Source organism: Diospyros lotus, chromosome 11 (assembly GCF_014633365.1).
Source record: "Diospyros lotus cultivar Yz01 chromosome 11, ASM1463336v1, whole genome shotgun sequence".
In the NCBI taxonomy this organism is placed as follows: domain Eukaryota; kingdom Viridiplantae; phylum Streptophyta; class Magnoliopsida; order Ericales; family Ebenaceae; genus Diospyros; species Diospyros lotus.
In genome coordinates, this window is record NC_068348.1 from 12,817,877 (window position 1) to 12,828,456 (window position 10,580).

At 40.3% G+C, this 10,580-nt stretch overlaps 1 protein-coding gene across 1 annotated transcript; it reads left to right on the top strand.

The window, feature by feature from the left end:
• Positions 1–8,412: 8,412 nt before the first annotated feature.
• LOC127812526 (transcription factor bHLH36-like) lies at positions 8,413–9,994 on the top strand. The gene is made up of 3 exons (XM_052352937.1): positions 8,413–8,965; positions 9,068–9,496; positions 9,634–9,994. Exons 1-3 carry the CDS (start codon positions 8,588–8,590, stop codon positions 9,712–9,714), a joined length of 888 nt encoding a protein of 295 aa, XP_052208897.1. The 5' UTR covers positions 8,413–8,587; the 3' UTR covers positions 9,715–9,994.
• The last annotated feature ends 586 nt before the right edge of the window (positions 9,995–10,580 follow it).

Sequence of the window (10,580 nt, forward strand, 5' to 3'; positions counted from 1 at the left end):
GAAATCTACCCTCAAGAGTGATTTCCTACTAAGGATTGAAAAAAGGATACGAAGACTGCCTGGGGATTTCCATCTCCTCCTCCTCGACCCCTACCATCTCTTCATCATTTTGCTCTTAATCAGACAACGTAGAGGGTCGAGAAGGACTAGTTTGCGTTACAACCCCCCAACCCATGGCTTTAAAATTTCTCGAACTCAAGGGGCCGGATAACTCAGCAGGACCTTGTGCTATTAATGCCACCAAATGCGACGATATACGCCCCAGACATCCTTCGGGGGTGGAAACCATGCTTGGAAAGCATCATCATAGTTCCAAGACATAGGGGCATCCCAACTGGGTGAGGGCTCCATCTCCAGCCAGCGATCCTCGAATTGATTAATCTTGTTTGGTAGATTGGCAAATAGTTCAAGGTCGGATATCTTTTGAAGGGTATAGAGCTGGCGGTCCTTGCTAGCCTTCTACAGCTAATAGAAACAACTGAAAAGCATCAAGAATGGGGTCATTTCCCATTGATGACAAAGGATCGAAAAGCCCACCAATTGGGCCCAACCGTTAGGGTGAAGCTAGGCCAAGACGATCCCGTAGTGACATAGCCAATTCATTACAAAAGGTAGTAAAGGAAACTGAAGTCCTACTTCGAAAGACGTATAATGGATGCCTAGAGAGCCTACATCCACTTGTAAAGGGTTAGGCTCGTCAGAGCGTGGATATCTGTAACACCCCGCCTCGTTGAGTATGCCACTATAAGGGATTATTAGGATTTCTTTTCCATACACCGCTCGACACATGCGGTGTTTCAAAGAACAATCTTCACACGCTCACAAAACCCTAAAAAAGACCCAGTCATGCCTGTTTAATTAACAAAGTCAATAGTCTTAAGCTAAACAAGCCATAATATTACGCAACGAATAAAAACATTACTGAATATTATAAAATACCACAATTGTTCATACATAGCGTCTCCTCATCAAAATAAGGGTTACATAAACTTGAAAATGAAAACAGGAACTATCATGTTTGAACATCGCCAGCCCTTAACTAGCCACGTCCTCACCCTTACTGCAATCCCTGATTAGAACATTTGAATGTTTCAAGGGCATAACCCAGGTTAGATGATAAAACATCTAAATGATGGCATAAAAACAGTTTTACAGTATGCATGTATGATGAATGAGCATGGCATGAAATAAATCGACACAACATATCAATCTTGAGAAATCTCCCTGGCATACACAATCTCCATGGAAAATATTCATCCCACATCACCTAATTAGGATTGACCTTGTGTCGACATACTTAATCTCTAGGTGCACATCAACGTCACCCATAACTGAGACTAACCTTATCCCATTCTCAAGATGACCTCGTCCCATCCCACTAAACATCATAACGACGACATGACTTCAAAAATAGCAATGTCATGAAAGACTCACACGCCATGCATTTTACAAAGCATATCTAGTTGATGTGACATGAAGTAAATTCAATATGTACGATATGATGATAATTAAAACAATTTGGTAAAACATTCATAGGATCAGTTTAAGTTCTAAAGGGTAGAACCGCTCACTTGAACCTAACCAACACATGCCAAAAATAATTTATGGAAACAAATTAAATACTGGATCGAACCACTCACCTTTACGTTGTAACTTTTGCCAAAAATTTGAAATGCGTGCCTTCCTCGAATGTCGTGAAAAGCCTAACTCTTACAATCAAGAACTTCTTGACCAATGACGTAACCTAGGAAATTAATATCTCTGAATTTCCTTTATTTTTCCTTATTTTTCATAACCCTTTCTTTCCTTAGAAATTTCATAATAAATATCTAGCACCTAACTTTACCAAATATTTTTACACAGATATTCCTAAAATAATTTTTCAAAAATTATAAAATAAATTTCGAAATAAGATCGTACGTCACGCGCCAAGCGAGTGGGTGAGAGTGAGATCTACACATGCTGCCCACGCGCTTCGTCTTCTCTGGTCTTCTTCTCCAGCTCCGGTTGCCTACAACCACCTCCGATGGTTGATCTTCCTCCACCCCCTTGTAGTACTCCTCAAGTTGAATCTAAGGGTACCCTTTGATGGCCGAAACAGTTGTTAGTGTTAGTGCCCTAATGCTAGACTTAGATGGCATATGGCATTTATATTTATGGGATTAATGATGTAATTCTTGCAATATGTAATAAAATATGTTTTCATATTTGAGGTTATATCTTCATTCATAGCTATTCAATTATTATATATGAATAAGTCATTAGATTTCCTATTGAAGGTCTTATTCTTAAATGTTAAGAATATGTGACAGTTGATCTTTGTAATAAGGACATCTTAATGGTTATCCCCAGTCCTTAGACTTCTCTGATGTGGACTATGATTAGTCGAGTACAGACTGGCACATGGGACACTACCTTTGATTAGTATGAGATGTTAATGATAAAGGATGGTGAGTCACATGCCATAATCCATGAGATGGATATAGTATACATGTGGGTAGGTGTTAGTGGAACACTTACTTAATATGATGCACGTGATAGATCACATGGATCAGAGGATCTATGATTTATCACAGGCTTCGATTGTGTTACTGGTCCTTTGACCAGAGGCAACACATTTATCTTGTGTGTCAGTGTCAGGGATTTGTCGTTGCTAAGGACCGTCCAGTTATCGGGTGGGAGATGAACTGAGTGGTCCCTGTGTAGTGGCATATGGAGATAGGTGATTGCTAATGGGATCCATCGACCTCCGACGTGAGGTGAGCATCCTATATGATCAGTGGTGGTCTTGATTGTAGAAACTCTTGGCCAGGGTACACTTGATTGGAAAGTTTTCCAATGTCAGAAGGAGTTCTGATGTGTCATCTCAATCTCACCACACTGATTTTGGTATAGTCATCGAGTTAGTGAGTTTGATCAGTCCATGACTTTCACTAGATCGGGATGATAACGGATAGAAGGATTATAGTACACAAGAATCGAAAGCCCAAATAGCTTTTATTCTGAAGTAAGACTTCATTATTGGTAGGATTGCCCTGACATAATGCTAATTGTCACTCAGAGTCTTTCAGGGTACTTCGAGGGGATGGAGAGATCCTCGTTGTAGACCAAACTGTTTTGTCAACATCAAAGAGTTTGACATGTCCTGATTGCTACTTAGTAGTGAACCTAGAAGGTCACACGCATATTCGGGTGTGATGGTTAACTAAGTAATTAAGGCTAAAACCGCCATTAAGAGTTAATGACATTACTGTTAAGAGTTAACAGATCTGGTTAAATGATTAATTAATAAGGAGCAATCATCAAGAGTTGACGGGCATGCCGTTAAGAGTTAACGGGGGCCTTAGTGTCATTATGAGATAATGAAAGTGCTATTAAGAGTTAATTACGGGCCTAGATGCAATTTTTGGAAATGTTGTGACAAAAGAGACAAGATGATCGACAGTTCAAAGGAACTAGTCAACCGATTCCAAGAGAATCAGTCAACAGCTCCTTGTAAGCGGTTGACCGATTTTGTCGATCTGCTTGGCAGATTGCACGATCGTTGGATGATTCGTGAGCTAGAAAGAATGGGGCACGTGGTAAGGGCAGATGAGGGAAGGACGGCGTGCATCCTTCAAGTCTCCTCCCTGTCCCTAGCCTGATTTCCATGTCTTTTGTCTCTAATGAGGATGATTTAGGCGGTTAGGGTTTTGGGTGTTTGATATATAAGCTAAAAGAGATAGATTAAGTGTGTGTGCTATTGCCGCATTGCTCTATCTGGTTTTGGTTTGTTTTCTTCTCTGCATTACAGAGAAAAACCTCCCCCCCTTGCTCCTTTCTTCCTCAGCTCCTTATCTCATCATTGTTATAGTAGCAACCCAAGCAAAACAATGAGATTATTTTGTGCTTGGGTTTATTGGACTTGAACCCATTTGATATCAGCCCAATCTCCCTCACTCTCTCTGTCTAGCACATAGAGTGAGTTGAGGGACTCAACCATTCGATGGAGCGTGGACTGACTAAGCCTCTCGTGTTTTTGGGAGTCGGTTCGGTCTAACCAAAACTTTGTTCAGGAGCTATTTGGAGCAAAGAGTTGCTACCACCAGATGAGTTCAACCTCTACATCGACCTTCAAATGTTGAATGGTATAACATCTAAACCCCCTTATGGCATGGTTTAGATTTGTATAGCATATGAACATTGAAACGAGTCTTGCAAGGGCATTTTTGGTTTATGTTTTCGTTGTCTTTTTATTGGTTTTTCGAAAAAGTTTTGAAAATACAGTCAAACCCTTGCATTAATACTCCAATAGTTGACGTTTCTCATCAACAGTCACCGGAAAAGCCCCAAACGATCATTTATAGGCGCAGCCCCTGATTTTTCGATGAAGCCTTTGAAACTTCTTAAAACCTACACCATTTGCTCCCAAATTCTCCATATTTCCTCTAAAAATTACAAGGAACAAAAGCCCCTTAACAAGAACTCTCAATTCTCTCTAAAACAACCCGAATTTGAAGCAAAAATCTTAATAACATTCTCGATCTCAAACCTTCTATTTATAGGCAAAAACCCATCGCTAAATGCCAATTTTTGAGCTTACTCACCCATTAAGGTCTACATCTAGCCACTAAGTGGCTTGAGAAGCTCTGCACAATGAGAAAAATGTCATGACTTCCAGCTAATATTTCCAGTCACTCCGGGCATTAAATGCGGCCAAGACGTGGCCGATTTAGGCCAATGGCCACCATGAGTCGGTGCATCATGACTAGGGATTCTTCTGAGCCCTATGGGCGACCTTCCCGACGTCCACAGGTGGCTCCATTAATGGTCAAGGGTAGCTGGCTAGAAAATTGCAGGTTTCACACCTGACTTTTGTTATTTGCACTTCAGCCCTTACATTAATTTCTAACTACAGTTTTGCCCCATCCATCACACCCCTAAACTTCCCATTAATTACACTATGTCCCATGAGTCAACAACTCTTCATTTCACCCCCGAGTTTCTAGAAAATTTGTCTTTTTGACCTCCCTCAGAAGAATACAATTTCTACACTTAGGCCCGAGTATACCAAAAATGTGTTTTGGACCTCATTTCGTGAATCTTTTGGGACTATGACTTCTTTGCTTCCCAGTTGTACTTATGCCCTTAACTTTAACCTTATTAACAATCATTCCCTCGCTTCGACAAGTTTTGCAAATTGCCCCTTGTCCCCTAATGTATTGGAAATTACATTTGACCCAAAATTCCACGAATTCCCAAAATGTTATATATATACAAGATCCTGGGTATTACAATATCTCACCATATATCCCGAGGGGGTAGCATCATAAACCCTTTCAAAGTCCCCGAAGCGAAGCCGAAAACTAGTATCCTTGGGAATGCGCACAAGGCTGGAGGGTGGTGCCAGTCTTCTCCTCGGCATATTGAAAAGGCTTGAGAGATTACCTTGCCTTAATGTAGAAGAAGTGAAGAAGTAAAGTTGGCCACAATGAATAACACCTATAATAAAAATAATACAAGAGTATTAGTACAAGCAGAAAGAAGACGGACCCTTAAAGGAAGCAAAGAAAACGACGAGGAGCGAGCATCAAAACACCAACTCAGTCATTTGACCAAGTGTCCTACAACCCCAAGGCTACTCGATCAAATGACCAAGTGGGTAGATATCCCACGGCCTCAAAACGCGTTGAGACTCTAAAACGTGATGAGAGTCTAAAATGTGATGAGACCTGAGAGAATTTGAGTCTTGAAGTCACCTACAGCTGAAAGAGTATCCGAAACAAATTAAGGAATGAGAGCCCTAGGCCCTATTTATAGGGGCACAAAGAATAGAAAGGCACAAAAGTTCACGTCCACATACAGAAAATAAAAAATGATTGTATGCAAATGGGCTCCAGAATGAAAAATAAGTATGGCAAAAGATACTTGAAATTTTGCAGGGCTGAATACTCTTTCATCCAATTCCCTTGGTCAAAAGAGTAGGGAACAATTGATATGCCCTGAAAATCACACTCTTATTGGAGCAAAGATGGGTTTGAACCAAGGTGAAAAAGGCAAGGAGTTGCTCAAGACCGAGTGGGTAGGGGTCTCCTTCCCCCCCCCCCATTCTCTCTCTCTCTCTCTCTCTCTCTCTCTCTCTCTCTCTCTCTCTCTCTCTTTATCTCTCTCTCTCTCTCTCTCTTACCCTCCAAAGCATGAAGAAACCAAGTCACTCGGTCAAATGACTGAGTGGGTGTCACTCACTCACGTCTCAACCCTTAGATGCACCATCCGGTCATGGAACTTTCAAACGGGCCCCGAAACTCTCGGATGGGCTGCGAGACCCTTAGGATGGGTTGTGAGACTCTTGGGATCACCGCCATGTGTCCCCTCTCTCCCTTATCTATAAATAGGAGGCCTCGTCTCTGATCTCAGGTACGCTCTCTTTGGCCCTTAAAATACATTCTTGCACTCAAGCTCTCGAGAATTGACTTAGGTATCGGAGGGTTTGTGCGGGGACACCCACCCACGCCCCTAACCGTGCACTCATCTTACAGGTCTCTCGGTCATCAAGACTCTTTAGGTCATCAAGGGTCAGTCGGTCATCAAAAAGCCTTTCGTCAGATCCAAAGAAGTCTCCCGTTCAAAAGATCATGAGAGTCTTTCGTCACTCAATATACCCAAGACTCTTAGGACATTTGGTGGCTAGACTTATCGGATTCTCAAGGAACTTTGGTGACGAGACTTTCAAGACACTTTGATGACGAAATTCTCAAAGCTCTCAGGATCCTCAAGACCCTCAGGACCCCGCGAGACTCCAAAGACCCTACACTCTCAAGACTCTTGTGATCAACTACACACACAAATTATATTCTCCCATGATTAAAAATAAATTGTTATATTTTGGCAACAACAATATAAAATTCCCATCTCTCTTATACATGTTTAGAAAGATTCATAAATAATATACAACGAGACAAACATCGTAAAAATAACAACAACAAATAAGGCAGATATACTACATGGCTTTGATACCAACTGTGAGAAAATTTACACAAATAAGCATACTAAATTCCTTGCATTATTTGTATGCAAATAACCATTGCAATTGAATGGATATTTTCAATCAATAACTAATTCCACACTGATGGTGTATGTCCTCATATTTGCTCTTAATTGGGGATCTAAATTGCTCTCTATATATCTTTTAATAGAGAAATTTTTTATTTATAAATTGAACACATGTTTATCTTTTTTCAAAACTAACCCCATCAAAGCAGTTTAAATTTAATTTGAAAGCAATTATCACTCAGATAAATATTAGGAGATTAATCTTTAATTGTTTAAAATGTGTTTATTAGATAAATAAGACTACTTAATAGATAATTATACTTTCTTCAATTTAGTTTTTCTTATCAACTAATTTAACTTTAAGTTCCAATTCAAGTATAGAAGATCCTTTCCAAAAAATAATTATTTAGGATCTAGCAGGTTTTGAAGAAGGCCAAAAAACCAAGCACGCCAATGAAACTCAAAGGCTCGATCCAACTCGATTGTTGTTGACGTGAAACTTGGGGTGGTTAATAGTTTTAATGAAACCATATGCTTAAAAAGGTATGTTATTATATGGTAGACATAAAATAGTATTAGAATTGGTGCCGCTGCGCCGCCCACATCGCCCCAATTAATTAATATGCACGCAGATGCAGTGGGGGCGTACCTTAATATTACATATACAAGTTGGAGCCTATCTCCGATCGCAGGATGATTTTATATATTTTGGCTCCAAATTATAAGAGGAGAATGATTTGATGGGATTAATTAATTTAGTTAAGAGATTTTTGCCACCTGCTAAGAGATATATAGCGAGTCTAGTCTACAGCTTTTTGATTGTGTTGCCAAGTGTCTGTCAATAAACAGAGGGAGGAGATCGATAGTGCAGCAGGAAGATGAATGGCGTAGATGTTCCACACGTGAAACACTGCATCCATCCATATATATATATAGAGAGAGAGAGAGAGAGAGAGAGAGAGAGAGAGAGAGGGAGAGAGCGCTTAGTTAATTATTATTTCAGCCTCCGAGCGTTCCGGAAGAGCTAGCTAGGTTGTATAAAAATAAATACTATGAAATAAAACTAAAAAAATGGTATTTTTAAAAAAAATAAAATAAAACGTAAATAAAAAATTATAAGAGTATTTTATAAATATAAATTTAAATAAAAAAAATATTTTAAAAAATATTTTTAATATTTTTTAACTTTTTAAAACAAGAAACATCGAAAGACGCTTTATGATATTTTCGTACATCATAATAGAAAAGTGCCTCTTGCATTGGGTTGGGAGCGGATAATTGGCTTTTCCTTTATATTTAGGGTTATGCTATTTATACATTATTTAGGGGTTATGCTACTTATATTTAGGGTTACGTGTATGTCAACAGAAAATGTGAAAAAAAGAAAAAGAAGTTTATCCACCGAAGACGCGAGTACGGCATTTATTGGGCACTTGGATCTCGCAACACTTACCCTCCTTTAAGGAGAGGAGAAGAGGCATAAAAAAGGGTTTGGGGCTCTTGCTGTAATAAATCTGAAGCCTTTGGAGAGGGAGAGGGGTTGGTTGGTGGGGAGATGGATTTCGTGTGCTCGGTTGTCTCATTTGAGCAGAGTCTTGACAAGTTCCCCTTCTCTTCTTCTTCTTCTTCCTCTTCTTGTACTAATCCCAGCTGCGAACAGCAGCACAATGCAATAGCAATAGCTGATGCTTTCCTGCTTGCGCCCTCGCCTCCTCTCTGCAATGTTGATTTCACCCCTGATTTCCCAACAGCTGAAGTAGGTTTGGCAGCTGAGAATAATAATAACAACATTGATGATGATGGTGATAATGATAGATCTAGGGACTACAAAAGGAAGAAGATCATTCACAGAGATGCTGAGAAGAAGAGAAGACATGAAATGGCTGCCCTCCACAGGTCTCTCCGATCCTTTCTCCCTGTCGAGCATCTCAAGGTCTGGCCAGCTCTCTCTCTCTCTCTCAAGTTTTTTTTTTTTTCTCTTTTTTCTTATATAGGCAGTTCTTGATGTGGGGTGGGCTGCGTTTGTTTGTTTCAGGGGAAGAGGGCGATGTCTGATCAGATAGACGAGGCTGTGAACTACATAAGACATCTACAGAAGAGGAATGAGGAGCTGAGACACAAGAGAGATGAGCTGAAAGAAAGATTATCAGCGGCGGCAGCTTTGAATGAAAGAAGACAAAGCAGCGGAAAAGTAGGAGTGGAGAGCAGCTCCAAGTCCTCCAAGTGTTCCAGTAGTAGTGCGTCGGAGAAGCAGAAGCAGGGGAGCAGCAGCAGCAGCGTAAGAGTGGAAATAAGTTGTAGAAATAAGCTAGTGCAGGTGGTGGTGAGCACCGCCATAGAAGGAGGAGTCCCTGCTTCCACCCTCCTCAAAGCCCTCTTCCAACAACACCAAGGCCTCTCCCTCATCACCTGCATTTCCACCACTCTCAATCAAACCCTGCTTGTTCACACCGTTCACTCTCAGGTACCCTTCCTAACATGTTTACATTTCCTTTTTAAGGCTTTATTTGTTTATTAATATTTTTAATGGAACTTCAGATCTGATCCGATTGTGACTCTCTCTCTCTCTCTCTCTCTCTCTCTCTCGTCTGTGCACCGCAGGTGAATGAGGAGGATAGCAGCATTATCGACCCCTCTGAGCTGCAAAAGAGATTGACTGACTTAATTACTTCTACCTCTTAACTAATGATAACATTAATAATAATAATAATTAAGATTTGTGTTTTTTTGTTTTTGAGTGATTGCTTGGTGGGTGAATGGAAGAAGACTGACCGCAGGGCCTGGGGGAACAAGATATGCGGATTGCAGAAGCAGCTTCCGTATGTCAAGTTCATGGTCATGGTCATGGTCATGTTGTTAGTCCTCCATCTGCTAGTGCAATTTCATCTTCATGTATATGTTTCATTTTCTCCAAATTGTCCTGCTTGCTGGTCCTAGCATCCATTCATCTCTGATTTTGATCGATCTCTCTCTCTCTCTCTCCCTCCCTGCTTGCTTGTGTGCCTGCTATTTCAATAATAATGCCAAATATATGCATGATTGATTAGTGAGAGTGTGGGTCAGTCCGTGCGAGTCATTGATGGATATGGGAATGGTTTTGGTTGGTTTGGAGCCATCATCATTACATCCCATTCGATGGGGGGTGGGGGGGGATGATGGGCCTCACGTGCTTTTTCGAGTTTTCTTATTTGCTGCTGTCAGGTCATCATCTTCATCAGGGGAGCCACCCCTCTTTACACAGCCTGATGGGACTTCCTCCTAACTCAAAACTTTATATAAATTTTTATTTATTTAATCACAAACTACAAGATCTATATAAATATTTTGTCTTTTAATCACAAACTACACATGTTAATGTTATACATACGGCGGGGGTTGCTTAGATTGACCAGATGTAGTGAATGAACGGAATTAAAATATAAAATAATATCATCTGTGCCTTGAGATTTAAAAAGTTCACGTGTAAGTCTTAACCCATGATTGCTCTACACAGCATACAAAACTAAAGCAATTCAATATTTAAATAAGAGATCATTAAAAACGCCCCC